General features: G+C 36.8%; 1 protein-coding gene across 7 annotated transcripts in view; it reads right to left on the bottom strand.

The window, feature by feature from the left end:
- The window catches only part of RTTN (rotatin), a 126,627-nt gene that overhangs the window by 39,683 nt on the left and 69,888 nt on the right, over positions 1 to 17,056 (bottom strand). For all 7 annotated transcript variants that reach the window (XR_012498707.2, XR_012498705.2, XR_012498702.2 and 4 more), the window contains 4 exons: positions 13,632 to 13,821; positions 12,147 to 12,238; positions 4,008 to 4,101; positions 6 to 198 (listed from right to left, as the gene is read on the bottom strand). Coding sequence is in view for 2 of the 7 variants with exons in the window: in XM_074339859.2 (XP_074195960.2) it covers positions 6 to 198; positions 4,008 to 4,101; positions 12,147 to 12,238; positions 13,632 to 13,821 (569 nt within the window). In the remaining 5 variants the exon portion in view is untranslated. The remainder of the gene's footprint in view (positions 1 to 5; positions 199 to 4,007; positions 4,102 to 12,146; positions 12,239 to 13,631; positions 13,822 to 17,056) is intronic.

Here is a 17,056-nt window from a genome sequence, read left to right on the forward strand (position 1 = left end):
CTTACCTGCACAGACGCGCCACCAGCCGCGCGTGCCGGACAGCATTTGCTGTGTCTCCTGGGGCGACCACCAAGAGGCTGTCGAGGAGGCTGCACACGGCGGAAAGGAGAGGCGGGGTGACCAGGACACACTGTCTGGGCAGAGGAGCAGCCAGGCACGGGTCGTGAGCAAGCCGTGGACACGCAGTTTCGTGCTGACCTAGTGTTGAAGATGAGCGTACACACGTCACTATGCTTTTACCTCGTGGTTACATACAATATTCCCGAGTGCTGACAATCAGAGGCAAGACCCTGGCCGTGCCCACAAGAGACGGCTGGGCAATTCCCGGAGTGCTCGCCTCATCTCAACCCTGTGGCCAGGAGCTGGACGCCCCGTCCTCCACTATATGTCTGTGTGTGTGCACATGTGCCAGCGTACGTGCACACGTGTGTGTCTGCCTCGGGTGCAAGTGCCAACACCAAGACAAAAAGGGCAGAGCACAGTTTGGTGTCTCAAGCATTCAGACACTGAGGAACAAACAGACGGTCCACAATCCTTCTTCTGAAACTCTGAGGGCCAGTGTTTCAGAATTCAAAATGTTTTCGGATTTGAGAAAAATCCTAAGGTGCACATAGCACACATTAATGAATACCTCCAATGCAATCTTGGGCAACTCCCCACTGCACAATCAGTATTTCTGCAGTGTAGCATACACACAACCACAGTAAGAGGATGACCAAAGAAGCAAAAGCAACCAAACCAGTATTGGTCAGATGTTGCAGCCCAATGTCTTCCGGTGTGGGCAAGGGTTACTACCGAGGGAGTTTGAGAAAACTTTCAGTCTTCAAGATTCTGGTATTAGAATTGAAGATAGGGACTGTGGGCCTTTCCTAGAAGACAGCAGGGGATTGCTAACGAGAGCTGCTCTGCCTCAGACCTTCCTTCATGACCCTCACTCCTCACGTCTCTTTTAAAGAAATATTGTATTTTGAATAAATTGTGACTTACAAAAAGTACAAAGAATTCCCACATATCTTCACCCAGATCCCGAAATATTAGTATTTTACCCCATTTTAGCTACCTACCTACCTTCTTATGAACTATTTGTAAGTTGCAGTTTAATGCCCCTTTTACCCTAAGTTAATCTCCTAAATAGGGACTGTCTTTTATAATCACAGTACAATTACCAAAACTAGGCAATTAACACGGATGCAGTGGCCTTATCTAATCTATGGACCTTTTCCAAATGCTGGATATTGTCCCACTACTGCCCTTTATAGCAAAGCAAAAAAGGTCTCTTTCTTGTTTGGCTCCAATTCAGGATCACACTTTGCATCATGCTGCCCTGTCTCTATGGGTTCTAAACTGGAAGGTTCCTCACACTTGCTTTGTCGTTCAGCACCCTGATATTCTGTGAAGAACACAGGCCAGTTGCTTTGTAGAACGTGTGACGTTTGGTGTCTCCACATGATCAGCTCTATCTGTCCCACTGCTGGTGGTGGTCACCTTGACCATCTGATTCCTGTGCTGTCTACTACGCTTCTCCATTGTAAATGATCACTTTCCCTCTGTAATTAATGAATTACCTTGGTGGGGGGGGGCACATTGGGATATATATTGTCAAGAAAGAGTTGATATTTGAAACCAAATTAAACTGGGAAAGTCCAATTTAGGTAATTCCACAGAAGTAGTTCAAATGGTTTTAAGGAAAAAATGTAAATACTATTCACACAATATGTATTACATGTCTTCAGCATTTCTAGGGCAACCACGTAGAAGGAAAGAATACCAGTAAAGGGGGAAGAGCACAGCATTGAGGAAATTCAAAGTCATTCAATACATTCAATATAATTTTTATATTTTATCTGGAGAGAATGATCCCAGTTACTTCTATGTATAGTATTCAGATATACTAACATTTTTATTTTGTAATGATTCAACTTTGTAAATCAAATGTAGCTTTATAGATCATGAGAAACCCTGTGAAAGGTTCTCTTATAAAGGAATTTTTCTTTTATAAAAGTTAGAAACTAAATTTCAAAATGAAAAGTTGGATGTCTAAAGTGGCCCTAATGTACATGCGAGAGAAAATTCTTCTTATCCTGTTTTAAATCGCTTTGGGACGTGATGATTCCCGAGTTAATCAAGAATTAACGGAATAAGATGAGAAAGGAGTAACCAGCTTCCCTGGGAAAGCCTGCTAGATGTTCCAGCAGAGAGAACTAAAATCTCATTATCACCAAAAATAATTCCATCTAAATGTTACTGTAAAGAGAGAGAATTCAGAAAGACGTCTCACAAGACAACAAACTCACGCTAGCCTTAAGGCTCATCGACAGCATATATTTAACGCTTTCCAGCACTGTTCAAAGACGTTTGGCAGGTTCAACAAAAAGACTAAAAGTCTTTTTTTTTTAATCAAATACACACAATAAAATGATAATCAGTAAAACTGTGCATAAATATACATTCTAAGTATAATCCTTGACAATAAAATAAATTCAAGAGTAATAAAAACAAAAAACCCCACAGAAGTGTATATACACAAAAATCTGTACATAGATATTCATAAATTATTCATAATAGCCAAAAAGTAAAAAAAAAAAAAAATCCAAATGTCCATCACTGATGAATGGGTAAATAACATGCGGTCCATCCATGCAGTGGAATATTATTTAGCAATAAAAAGAAATGAAGTACTGCTATATGCTACAACATGGATGAATCTTGAAAACATGTAAAGTGAAAGAGCCAGCCACAAAAGAATGTATGATTCCATTCATACAAAATGTCCAAAACAGTCAAATCTATAAAGAGGAAAAGTAGATTAGTGATTGCTTAGGGCTGAGGAGAATGGGGTGGACGAGGAGTGACTACTAATTAGGGTACAGGGTTTCGTTTTGGGGTGATGAAATGTTCTAACACTGATTGTGGTGGTGGTTGCGCAACTCTAAAAACTAATGAATTGGTTTTTACCCTTAAATGGGTGAGTTGTGTGGTGAGTTATATCTCAATAAAGCTGTTCAAAAAAGAATAATGTAACATACCTCTAGAGATAAATGTTCCTGAAATTTGTTACCAAATTTCATTTCATGCGCCGTGTCTGCAGCTATTTAAACAATCTGAGTTTGCTCCTTTTGTTCTTAAGAGAATGGAGTAAGTACTTTCACAATTAAATACTTCTGCATATTGTCAATGTAAATTACTAAAAACCAAAATGGGACATTGTTTAGGAAGGTATGGAATATTGTAATGAAAATTCAGAGTAAAGACTTAATGAAGCAAGTATTTCTGAAGTTTTAGAAAGCACTTTCTCTGTAGATGCTTATACTTCAGTGTTTAAAATTATGTTCTTTTTAGATAGTCTATTCCTTACAGTTAGGAATTGAATACTATGTTGTAACCTTCAAATACAAGTGTGTGTGTGTGTGTGTGGGGGGGGGTGTATGTGTGTGTTTGTGTGGGTGTAAGCATAATAGAGTTGGAAGCAGTCCCTAATACAGCAGTCCCTAATGCAAAGTGTAAAATTTATATACTGCCATTAATAAAAATAAATCCTACACGACTCATCATGTATTTGTAATAAAATAAATACTCAATACGTTCTGTGTACTTTAAAATGGAAGCATAGCTTTTGAAAAATACTCAGGACCAAATTCTCTTCAGTTTCAAGTGGACTACCATGGTAAATTGAAGTGTTTTCCCAAAAGGGGAGAAAATGAAGTTAACTAATATCCATCAGTGCCCCAATTCAAACACCAAATATCTATGCTTAACTGATAAAGAACCATATGGCAATCAGGTCACTTATCTGCGGGCCAAATTCCTGTTTATTAGTTAAGAGGATTTGTTTTGTTACTTTCTGATATATTTATTCTAATTTATTCTATCATGTTCCATGACATTTCATTTTGTTCTTATCTAGACATTTTAGTCTGTGACTTATTTAATTTTGTTCTTTCAAAATATCTGTCTGGACCGACTTGTCATTTTCCGTTTTGAAAGAAAAACGTCTCCTAAAAGAATACCTTGAGCCACAAACTGGTCATGCGAGACTTCAGGGCGAGGTGCTGCTGAGGGCGCAAGGGGTGAAAACTCTGCACTCCCGGATGAAGGCGTCACCTACGGATCAGCAAAACAATTACTTTACTCACAACAATCACTCAGTGTTACATGGAAAATGAAACACAACTAATACATACACAAGAAAGATATCCCTGAACAGGTTTATAACAAAACCACACCCGTTAGTCTAACTGGAAAACATCCCATATCTTGATAGTTATAATAGTTTTTGAATGGCATTTTCTACTTCTTCTTATAGGATATGTTAAGTTTATGTAAAGCAGTAACTCAAAGGAGTGACGTTCTAACTTGAAACCCACTAAGGATATTAAGGTCCCAATAAGGCCTATTTTATTACCCAAATGTTGAATAACTAAAATATACTACTTTTAACTATCATTCACTGTGTCCTTGAGATATTTTTCATTTTATTTTTTATGAGCTTATTAGTTTATTCATTCATTCATTCATTCATTCATTTTTAGGCTCCACAAATAAGAGACATCACATGGTATTTGTCTTTGTCTGACTTATTTCACTCAGCATAATATCCTCTCGGTCTATCCATGTTGTTGCAGATGGCAAGATTTCATTTTTTAGGGCTGAATCACATTCCATCGTATGTATATATTACATTTTCTTTATCCATTAATTCCTCGATGGACACTTAGGTTGTTTTCATATCTTGGCTATTGTAAGTAATGCTGCAATAAACATGGGGGTGCAGATATCTTTTCAAGCTAATGTTTTCATTTTCTTTGGATAAATTTCTTGCATTTCATGACGCCTAATAAGAGTTTTTTAAAGTTTCAAACAGCAAACACAAATTTTAATAGTGCCTTTGAAAAAATTAACAGCACTATTAAAAAATGTTTCTCTACTTCTCCCCATATCGCAAAAGAAGTGTTTAAAAAAATAAGCAATATGCTGACACTGCAGAATGCAACATTTTAAAAAACATATAACACAACAGAAATTCTGTAGAAGGCAAACACAGTCTCGCTACAGGTTTATAGATGAGCAGACTGTGTGGGCTCCTAAAACTGCAAAAACCCAAACTGATGGGTTGGGCACCTCCTCTGTGAAAAAATACCTTATCTAGAGGGGCGATATCACTCTCTTTCTTACCATCAGTTTGTTTTCTCTGAGATGGCATGAACTTCCCACACCTGGGTAAGGTCCAGGTCAGCGGGTGCCACAGCAGGGGCTGTCAAGTGAACTTTTGAATCAATCCCACACAAACTCAGATACTATACTGCGCATAATATTTGTATAGATTGCATATTTATCCCAATACTTAAAGTAGGGTATCTTAGATTGATATAATAGAATGAAAGCAAAAACCAAGGTTATTTTCATTTGTAGTTTCTGATAGTAAAAAGAATATAAATTTCAAGAAAATGGGAGATGAAATTAATAGACAGCTTTTCAAATCCCCTCTTTCAGCTTAAGGTCTATTATAATCATCTCTCACCGCTTAAAGTACACGCTACAATAACAAGAAATAAGTGATAGGAAAGTGTAGCCAAAAAAGTAAGCTAAGTATATAAACTCATCTAAAAACTAAACCTAGATAAATTTCGGTCTAAATAAATAACTCATAAGCAGGAATGTATTATATATGCCTTATTTTATATAATATTAGATCCACATAATAGAAAAAAAACTAAAATTTTCTTTTTTAATTATATTTGCTTATGATTGGCTATAAGAGATCTATAAATATATATATTGGCTATATATATATATATATATAGCAGCCAACAGACATGCAGATAATTTTACAATCATACACCCAGATGGCTAGCACAAGCTCTGCAGGAGCTCACTAATATACTTTGCTCCTGCCACCCAAGCTCCTTTGCTTGTATAAGAAAATTTAAGACAATGAGGCTGGAATCCTTTATCTTTTCAGGGAGCATCCTTTCAAATGACAAACACATGAGCAGTCTTCACTACTGATAAAAACAGAGACAGCATCTAAAGCAGGAAGAGAAGTGTTTAAGGGCCCATGAGAAACCTGGCTTGTCAGAAGAAAGCAAAGTTGTGATTCGTGACCGAAGGTCAAGCATTAAGAAAAGTTGTGATTTCCCTTTACAGTCCACTGAAGGGATACACAAATTTAGAAGATAGGATTCTAGAAAGCACCTAATAGTTGTATTACAACCTACCCCACATGGTTGAGATAACGGAAGGACTTCTTTATATAGTAATGTATTGTTTTAAAAATTGATTATGTGTGATTTATATTTCTACGAGCCATCCATATTTTTTAATTTGCTATATTAGTATATTTTAATAAGACAAAAATATTAAACTGAACTCTAGTTCTATGCTCAAATCCTTGTTTGCCTGAAAATAATCTTCAGTGGATATGTATTTAATTATATTTAACAATACGCATTAATTTGTAAATCTGTTACTTGTCACCTTGAAATCCAGGTAACAACTAGTCAATTTTGAAATTCAAGTATTAACTGCTGGAAGGCGGAGGTTCAAATGAGTGTCCAAAGCCACAGGTAGACAAGACCTGATCCAGTCCACGTCCTCATTTAGAGGTAAGGACGACAAGTAAGGGACCTGCCCAAATGTAAACTCTAATTAGGATTCTGAGACCAGGGCTGTAATCGTGACAGCACAAACTTCCTCCAATCAAAGGAGGCCCTCAGACACGCCTGCAGAATGCTGGCCAGCCTTGTTCGAGAGGACATGCTTCTTTCCCCCCAGTCTCCTCCTTCCGTGGAGAAACTTCAGCGAGACTGAGTTCCAGCCTCATTACCAGGTGGAGGACGTGGGGTTGGCTGTTTAAGAGCAAACTGAGCACGTTCAGTCATCCCTTCTCTTCCCCACAGCGGAGAATACACATTCTCATTTGCTCTCTACCCCACAGAAAGTACGAAGCCCCGTGTGCGGGGCGACGGTTGTCCTTCTGTAACAATGAGTCTAAGTCCTGTTCTATCACCTGCTCTACTCATCAAAACGGACCCAGAGCAAAACCGCAATCTAGATTTTTCCCTCACTTTCACATATGTCACAGGACACATCCTGAGATTTTCAATTTATGTTCCCTTGATCAGACAAATAACACTGAGCCTTATCAATACCTCCTGGCATTACAGAAGGCAAAAAAAAAGCCTGTTAGTGCAGATAGATTGATACTGACATTACTTCAAGCTACTATCTTAAAACAGACTCCAATTTTGCTCATAAAAACTAAAAAAGATAACCTTTTTGTCAATGTGTTTATAGATTTGATAACTAAAGAAGCTTTCTAAATCATGCTTCATTGTAAAATATGCAGTTATAATTTTAAGAGTTGCTTTGAAATAGCGGGAAGTAGCAAAGTCATTTACCACATCAAAGTAGAATTTGAGTTTAAAATTTTTTTTCTTTCATCTAAACAAACTACATCAAATGTTCAGAGATAATTTTCTTTGTATTCTGCCTTGCAGAAACAAAAGAGTTCACTAGATACTTTAAAGTATTTTGAAAGTTAATTTAGGAGTTGCATATTTTATTTGTCAGAATGATTTTATAATACCTTCCATCCTCTTTCATCAGAAACAGTATTGGTGCCTAAACAGGCTGTTTGATTTTTTTTTTTTTAATTAAAAGAGAACAAAGGAAGAAAATGAGGATTTGTGGTATAAAAAAAAAAAGAATAAAATCTACTCACATTTTTAACACATAGCAAAAAGAAGGTATAAGAAGTTTCTAGGGGATTTTAGGTATGCTTCACAACTTATAATCCTTAATTGTAACCAAATTGTAACAAGAAGTTCAAATCACTTTAGGTGTACAGATTCATGATTCAAATTAGATTGTGTACACTATAAAATTTAAAACAAGCTCAGAAAAACACCACTGAAGGAAGGAGCAGATGATGACAGAAGCTTCTCGCCTGCCTAAGGCTAAGATCGCTTACTCACAGGCAGCCGTTTATGACCGGGACGCTGCCCTGGGTCCCTCAGCTGTACTGCACTAACTTAAGAGAACGCGTTTCCTAGTGCTGGTCCTATCCCACCCCTATTGGCTTTGTGATCTCAGGCCACACAGGAAGTGCTCTAAGACACGGTTTCTCCATGTGTGACAGGGCACCGCCCTCAAATGGTGCAGGTTGGACTGAACCCATCTGTGGCAGGTCACAGGGGCTGAAGGTCACAGCAAAGCAGCGCGTGTTGTCATCTGAGCTCTAATGGCCAAGATGCCGGCTCTCTCCACACATTAACATTTACTATATGAAACGATTGATTTTTATCCAAATTAAGAAAGTATATTTTAGTACAAATATATAATGAGACTCAAACCCATTTTACTTCAGTTACAGTTCCTGCAGAATATTATTGTTGAAATCTAGTTCAAAATGTTTTGGTAGGCTTCTTTAAATCTTTGCACTTGACAGAAACTGCTATCAATCTATAGTAACTCAGTTTGGAAAGCTTCACACTTACCAAAGTGAGTACCAAATACAGAAAAAAACAAAAAAAAAATATATTATTTGCTCCTTCTAATAATTTTTTAAATAATATTTATAAAATAGCATGTGCTATGCACATGGAACAGAATAATATCCTATTATCTGCCGTCATATTCATTCTAATGTCACATACAAAAAAATTATATTAGAAAAAAAAAAATTGAGGTATCACGAAACATCAATACCTAAGCTTTATTAATAGACTTGACATTGAGGTTTCATACCAAAACCAAATCACTTGTGAATTTTCACTGTACTACAGCCCACGGGCCTGTATTACCAACACTTAGGAACTAGAATCTCACTTGATGTTCCTTTTAACTAAAATACGCAGGTTCTTAGATCCCAGGTAATCTGTAGGCAGTTGAAATTTATTTAAACAAATACATCATTGTCTTTCTCTCTCTCCATTCTCATGCAAACTGCCATCTCCCCAGGATTTCCTGGGGTCACCACACCAGAGGTCTGTGCAGGCCCTATCGCTGACCCCTACGTCAAAACTACTTTCCCTTTCATATCCCCACGGCAATATTGTAGTTACCAATGTATGCTGTCTAATCCCTTCCCCTTCTCCCTCATCCCCACACTCTTCCCTTCTAGTAACCATCTGGGGAATATAACCAATAATGTTGCAAAGATTTTGTAGGGTGTCAGATGGGCACATGTCTTATTAGGGAGGCCACTTCAGGGACGGTGTAGATTTCTGACCACTGCACTGTACTCCTGAAGCTGAGGTTGAATAATATTGAATGTCAACTATAATTTATTATATACAGTCACAGGATACTGAGTACAGCATAGGGAATAATAGAGCCAATGGAATTTTAATAGACATATACGATGTCAGAGGGCAATAGATTGGGGGATGGGAGATTATCACTTTGTGAGGGGTGAAATGTCTATTGCATTGTTTTGTACACCTGAAACTAATAAAGAAAACAAAAAACCAAACAACAAAAAACTACTTTCCCTTGTAAAAGCCTCTTAGATCCATCCTTGCTGTAACTGTCCTCAACCTACTCTCCATTCTATAACAAACTTTCAGCTACCACCAATCAAGTGTCCATTGTAATGTTTCATGCCATGTTACTCTGCTGAAATATCTTTAGGTCTTTATAGCCATTATAGCTTACCTCTTCATATCCAAAAACAGACAGCTCTCCTGGCTGATCCCCATCTCAAATCCCTCAGAAACTTTTCATACCCTATATTTTGCCATGTTTTAAGTATGTGAGTAGATTTGTACCCTACCTTTTTCCATAGTACAAATCCTTATTTTCTTCCTTTGTTCTCTCTTAATGTATTTTTTAAAAGACCACATTTTGGTCACAGAGCTGTCACTGCACACTGGTATGTGCTGGGCATAAACTAGTCTGGGGGTTCTGAGAACCGGAAATGAGATTTCAGGAGGAAAACAACTAATGCCTGACCCTACTGGGGAAGGAGAGATTCGGTTGAATGGAGGCCTCTGAAGAGCTTCTTTATAAGGGCAATGCCCCCAAGGTGACAATGACACTCCTTACTCTATTTGTAATTGACAAAACATACCAGTGGCAATCCATGCCGAGCTTGCCAAACAACTGAACAATATTCATTAGATAGACCATTAAAGTCCCTATGGTGGCATCTGCAGCAGAGAATGGATAATGATCCAGCACAAGGGATGACAGGACGCAAATCAAAACATAATGCTTTCCTTGGAAAGACAAAATAGAAAAACAAACAAACCACTCAACAAATTGCATCTTTTCTCAATTCTAAGAGATACACAAAATAATTATATAAATAAACAGATGAGTGCATTAGGAAACTTACATCCACTCAACTGATAGCTCAATTTGTAATTTCAACATTTTCTTATACCTGAGAAAGTTTAGTTGGTCTGGGTACTGACAGTTGAGGTTAGAAGTAATACTGGTATAATAAATAAATTCTCTACATTTTTCTCCTGTTGGGACAAAGGTACATAGTATCTCTGGCACAAAAAGGAAAACATTGACAATTAGTAGAACTGGTGTAATTAGACTACTTTTGTAACTAAAAGTCACCAATTTGGTGAATTTGGTGAAGCCACCACTGCCAAAACTACTCTGTTTGGAATCCAAAAAAAAAGAAAAAAAAGAGTTGACTATAAAAATTCTAATAGATAATACTACTCTTTTGAGGAACTACAAAAAATAAATCTTACATAAAACTATATATATAACAATTCCAAAAAAAAAACCAGATTTCATTAGTATATTTCTAAAAGTGTATGTGACATCCTAACACAAATTAAAGACATCTACATTAATAGAGGTGCTTCTATTTTAATAATGATTACAAGAAATAACATTTCCAAAGTTTTTCTTGGAAAATCTAGTATCCTCATCTATAATATTTATATATTATTATAAAGAAATACAAAAGTTCTGTTTGCTTTTTCTTTTTGTACTTCAGTCTTCTTGTATAGGATAAATACAACTTGATATCTACAAAATAGCTAAGATAGCTTGGAGTTAATTACAGCAATTGCTTTCTCCTGAGTGCCTACTATAAGCAAAGAATTGAAGAATGTAAAGATTTCCAGGTTAGTCAATAGCCCCTTAAACAAACAAGGTAATCCAAGAATTACTTTTAAGCATATGTTAATACTGTCCTTCTGTGAACTAAATAACCAGCATTCCTTTCTGCACTTAATCATATCATTATTTCTCTTACTGAGACAAAGATATATACTGTTTCTAGCTTGGAAAGGAAAGCATGACATCTAGTGGAACTGGAGTAATGATTCTATCTTTCCAAATAAAGTTTCAAGCACTCAAAATAAAACATTGTATTTATTTAGAATGTTCAAAAACTCTTCTGAGTCTAGAAAAAAATAAAGACTCTTAGAACTGTAGCAAAAAGTACCAGCCTCTTGAGAAGCTGTAGTAAGTGCGTCTAATTAACGGCTGTATATTCTTTATTCTCCTCTATTTTTGCTCCTGGAAGCAGGGGTGCCTTCCTAATAGCTTCTACAACACAGTAACAATGTTCCAAAAACACTTCACACTTGAGTAATGTTTCCCAGTTGAGAAGGAACGATTTTATACCTTGTAAAACGAATGAAACCAGGTATCAGTTATAATTTACAAATACTCAGTGTCTCAAACTTTTCAGAACAAAGTAACTTATGAATGAAAAGAAAAAGGAGAAAAAAAGACAAGCAGAGACACATAAATTTCAGGTGTTTCACATAATCAAGAGCTTCCTATCTGATGCTGTAGAATTAGAAGCGTGTGCATCGGTACCATAGTGGAATCACTGAAATGGGAACTTTCTCCAAAGTGCCTTGTCCTTAAGTAAAATTTCAGGGTAATCAAACATTAACCACATGAGATCTGTTTTCTTCTTCTACTACTACTGATAAACATTTTTAACTGTTGAGTCTATCCAAAAAGGTAGGGACGAGGTTGAAAACCCGTCTGAAAGGATATTTGGTTGACGGTACCAGCAAGGGAGGCCCTAGTTCTGCAGACAGCACTTGAAGTAGATCACAGCCATTATCAGCGGACCTTAGGCTTCCTGTCCATTCTCATCTCTCCACTGTGTGGACTGAAACTGTCAGATTCACCATGAAGCACTATGAATTCTTTGGAAGTACCATTGTCTCCGAGGTGGAGAGGGAACTTGGAGCTGGATCTTGATTGGACATCCTCGATGGAGCCCTCCAAAACTTGAATGAGTCATCTAAACCTGTGACAACAGGAAAACTGTCAGCATGAATAGTCTCCTGGGTACTGTAACATTAACAGAAAAAACACTCATTACTTGAAACCAATTAAGAACTACGGCAAGAGGTTTGCTAATTTTTATTTTCTTAATTCATATATAAAATTTGTTTCACAAAAAGTTTAATGACAATTAGTTGACTGTGCTTTAGCTTACTCTTACGCAATTCTTCAAGAGCATCAGCCCCCAAACACTAACGTGCATGAGAACCACACAGCTTGTGAAAACAGTTCCTGGGTCCTATTCCCAGAAATTCATTTCCCCCAAACCAGCGTAGGGGCCATAAATGTGCATTTCTAACAAGCTCACAGCAGATTTCAATGCTGTTGGTTCATGCTCTGAATAACGCAGACAAACGATTAAATGGGTCCCTTTCCTAATAGGGGCAGTTATTCAGAATGTTCAAACAGTTTATCAAATGTCATTTTCCTCCAAGAAGTAAGGAGAAAAGTGAATTAGAAATTTACACTTACATATTTCAAAGTAAAGGAATTTAATGTCTGCAATTTACTCTTTAACAGTTCACAAAAATATATACATACAGATATGTGCACATAAATAAACTTTATTTATACACACATACACATATGCATACATACACATGGCACGGAGGGGCAAAAATAGTAAAATGTGAACATATGGGAATTCTCTGTACTATTCTTGTGCTTTTTCTGTAAGTGTGAAATAACATCAAGATTTTAATAATTACTTTAAAAATTAATTTTAAAATTCAATTTATTTTTATTAAATTATTATCAATTATTATAAGACATAATTATTATTATATGTGCTAAGATCTCATACTTGGGAAATCCAAGGGACTCCAAAATAGAAATTAAAAGGTTTCAGCAAGATATTTTGACAAATGAGTAACATGACAAATACAAACAACTTTTCATTAGCAAAACAATTAGAAAATTTAGTAGGAAAAGGTCTCATTCTCTCATTCTTGATTGCCTAGGAGGAACCTTCCCAAAGTTCAAGATAATAATAGAGAACAAAACTATAGAACTTTGCTGAAGGGCATGAAATAACTTATGAAACATTTATATGATTTCAAAAATGGTTTCCATGAAGAATTTATAACCTAGAAAAGTGCTTAGGCAATGTTTAGTGAAAATGTACGTAAGATGTGAACACAATTATGCAAAACAAACAAAAGCTACACAGAGAACGAAGACTGGAAGAAAATACACCTGAGTCAGCCAAGGTAACCTCTGGGTAGTGGGACTAGGACTGAACGCTTGTCCTACGCACTTGCCACTATTTTTCAAATATTTTGTAACAAACACATGGGTCTCTTTAACTGTTTAAAAAAATGTTACATCTTTTTGAAATGTAAATATAATGTACTTACCATTTAAATCACTGCCTTCTGAAGTTGCATTAAGAGCAGAACAACTCAAATCAAATGTATACCGTCCCAGGTAACAATGTTTTACCATCTGATTCAAATGTTCATAAAAACGGCAGTGATAGAAAAGCGCCTGAAGGGCGGGTTTTCCCACGAGCGACAGGCCAGAGTCCTCGTCATGCACGCAGGGGCCCTATAGGAAGGAGGAAGAAAAAGAGAGACACGGTGATTCATGACGGAATTTCCTCGCAAAGACCCATGGGAGCTCCAAAGCCCCCAGACCCCCTTCACCTGCCTCCGGCCTCTACACTGGCAGCAGCCTGATGAGGGCATTATCTCACAGGACCCTAGGGCTTTGAGCCTAAAAGTCCACTCAAGGCAGAGGCTGATCTGTCTCCCGAGGGGCCATTTAGTTTTAAATTTTTCTATGAAATGGTACAGCTTTTAAACAAGTAATTACATACTTGAGCCACAAACACAATAAAAGCAATATTTTGTAACCTACACAGAACAATAAGTATTAAAATATCTGAAATATTGTAGTCTAAGTAATTATATTCAGAAGTATTTTTATACCTATCAACAAGCTAGATAAGATGTAAAGGCTCATCAATATCCAAGTCTGTCTGTCACTTAACTTCCCACCAAATGAACTCTGCAAAGGAAACGCCCACAATGCATGCACATCACACACTTTCCACCAGGAGGTTGAAAAGAATCTGCCATTACTCAATTTTAACCTCTTTGTACTTTTCTTCAAATAACTTTTTGCACTGCTAGTCACTACTTTTCTTGGACTATCCAATGGTTAAAAAGTCAAGCAACAGGATTAGTTTCAAGTTTGCAAATAATCCCAAATACTTATAAATATTTCTATTTCTTGGAAAATAAAGATTTTAAGACAGATCATAAGGGAGAGAAAAGTGAAAGACAGAAAACAGAAATCTAAGTGCCAACAGGAAAGGTATGATCAAAACATATTCAAAATTTATCATTAACTGTCAGATTTGTGTATGTGTCTCTACTTTCATGCCTCCTCGTCACCAAGGAAAGACTTACTATCCAGGAAGATAAAATAATTTACAAGTTAAAGGTAGAATTACATTAATACGATTATTTCCGTTAACCCTCTTTTCAAAGATACTATCATTAAAATTAATATTAAATACCTTTAATGGTTTTGAATGTTACTGTTCTGTTCTAATAAACCTATCCAATACTGTGAGCGCACTCCTTATAAGTAGAGGAATTTACATATTTAAGAAGAAATAAGACTATTTCCCGGGCAGCCAGCACGTGATAGTCACTGTGTAACTTTCAATGCTGAGGTCTAGAAGAAGCAGGTGAAACAGAGAGAAGGACAGGAGAACAGGGTTGCGTGCTCCCAATTATTATGTTCCAGGCAGCGGGGCCCTTTCCTGCATCACCTTAGCTAATTACCCAGGATGAAGTAAGCCATGCACAACCTCCGAGCAATTCTAACAGTCACAGCTTCAAAACATCCTATCTTTACAGCCACTTACAACATCCCTAAACGTATAAAACATGTCAAACACACAAGAGATTCGCAATAGTTGCCGAACACCACAAATTCAAGCCCTCCTTGTTATAATTCAGGGAAGGAATTCACCACAAGATGAGAATTATAAATCTTTCCGCTAAGTTTACTAGCTTACCTCCCACTACCGAACAAACCTCAGAAAATCAATAAAATAAGATTGTGAAACAAAGTAGTGCAACACTAGTTTTCTAAATATATTTCATAATATGCCTAGAAGAATGTGAAAATATTTTATTACATAGATTATATGAAATTATTCAGAACTTTTACATTTGCAAAATTGTCTATAGAATTGCTTTCTGGATGAGTTACAGCCACAGTCCAAAATTCACAAGGGTTTAAGAAAAATAGATGAAGGAATGTAAACTGTCAAAAACAAGCTCTTCAAAAGCTCTTAAATCTGCTGATTCTTTATTCCACAAAGGCCTGCAAAGGCTGATGGTTACACCATCTGCTAAAAGGACAGGGGATGCAAACCCACTGTCGTCTAAAATCCATCTTTTAAGTTAATGAGCTTAATGAATGTCAAGCAAGAGAAATGAAGACTGGCACATAATCATAAAATTCTAGAACATCATAGAGAAAGACAATATGGCAAAAGAAAAAGTGAGCCATGAAGAGGTAAGAAGCAGATAGGTATCCAACTTCTCAGCAGCAGGACAGAAAGAAGACAATGAAGCAAAATTCTCATAAGGAACAATTTCAATCTAATACCTGGTAACTGGCCCAAACTATCAATTCACTGAAGTTGAATACATTTTCAAATATGCAAGAACTCCAGAAGCTTATCACTCCTGCATTTGTTTTAAGGTAGAAATACACTTATTTTGAGAATGATTACTAGGAAATGAAATTCTAACTAAAGAGAAAGGATGCTTTAGGGCTTAGAAAAGCTTGAGATAGAATATGGATTAAGAATGCAAGAAAAAATAAATAGAAACTCTAAGGGAAAAAAATCACCCAAATTAAAATTTTTAATACACACACACGCATGCATGCGTGCACATATATACTCATGTATACACATAAATACCAGGACTCTCCATCTGCGTGCCAGAGGGCTCAAGGTCCAGGAAGCAGAAATAACAGTGTAACGCAGCCCACCAAATGGCTCTGTAGGGAACTGCTGGTTTTCACTTTTTAGAATCAACCTCTCTGTAGATAAATGGAGGCTGCGGAAGAGAATGTGAATGTACTCAGCCTTCGCAAAGTAAAAGTAAGAATAAAACTGGCAAAGATGAGCAGAGAGGGGAGGAGATATGATGAAAGGATAGCAACAGCTTAGCCACATCTTATCTTGTAAACGAAGAGCCAAGAGATAAGATCCCCAGAGAACATGAGCAGAAACAGCAGGGATGACCAGTGGAGAAACTAAGAAAGGTAACAACGATATTGGCAGGACATTGTTTAAACGAGATAAATACGACGTATGGACACAGTAAAGGAGCAAACATATTATTGCAAACATACTGAAGAATCAAAATCCGTCTCTGTGAATGCAGAGGGGTAGTGAATTTCATTATAAGCTATATGAGCTTTTGTAACCATATGTATTTATTACTCAAAAAAAATAATTTCTTTTAAAAATTCAGAAAATCCATTCAAAATATTTTCAACTTCTCCAAGAAAACCACATGATCTGGACTATGTACATACTGCATAACCATTATCTATTATTTATTTTTTATTTGATTTCTTTTAACTAAGCATGAAACCTGGATCCCCACTCTCCACATGCCCAAGCTTCCTACTGGCAACAGCCTATTAGCACCAGAGCCTGACTTATGGCAGCGCAGCCGAGCCCAGCATATGCACAAAAGATGGTCTGACTCAAGCTTTGCACAGATGACTAATGGTCCAAGGGCCG

This window comes from Rhinolophus sinicus, chromosome 4 (assembly GCF_057876585.1).
Source record: "Rhinolophus sinicus isolate RSI-liver-muscle chromosome 4, RSI-T2T, whole genome shotgun sequence".
Taxonomy (NCBI): Eukaryota; Metazoa; Chordata; class Mammalia; order Chiroptera; family Rhinolophidae; genus Rhinolophus; species Rhinolophus sinicus.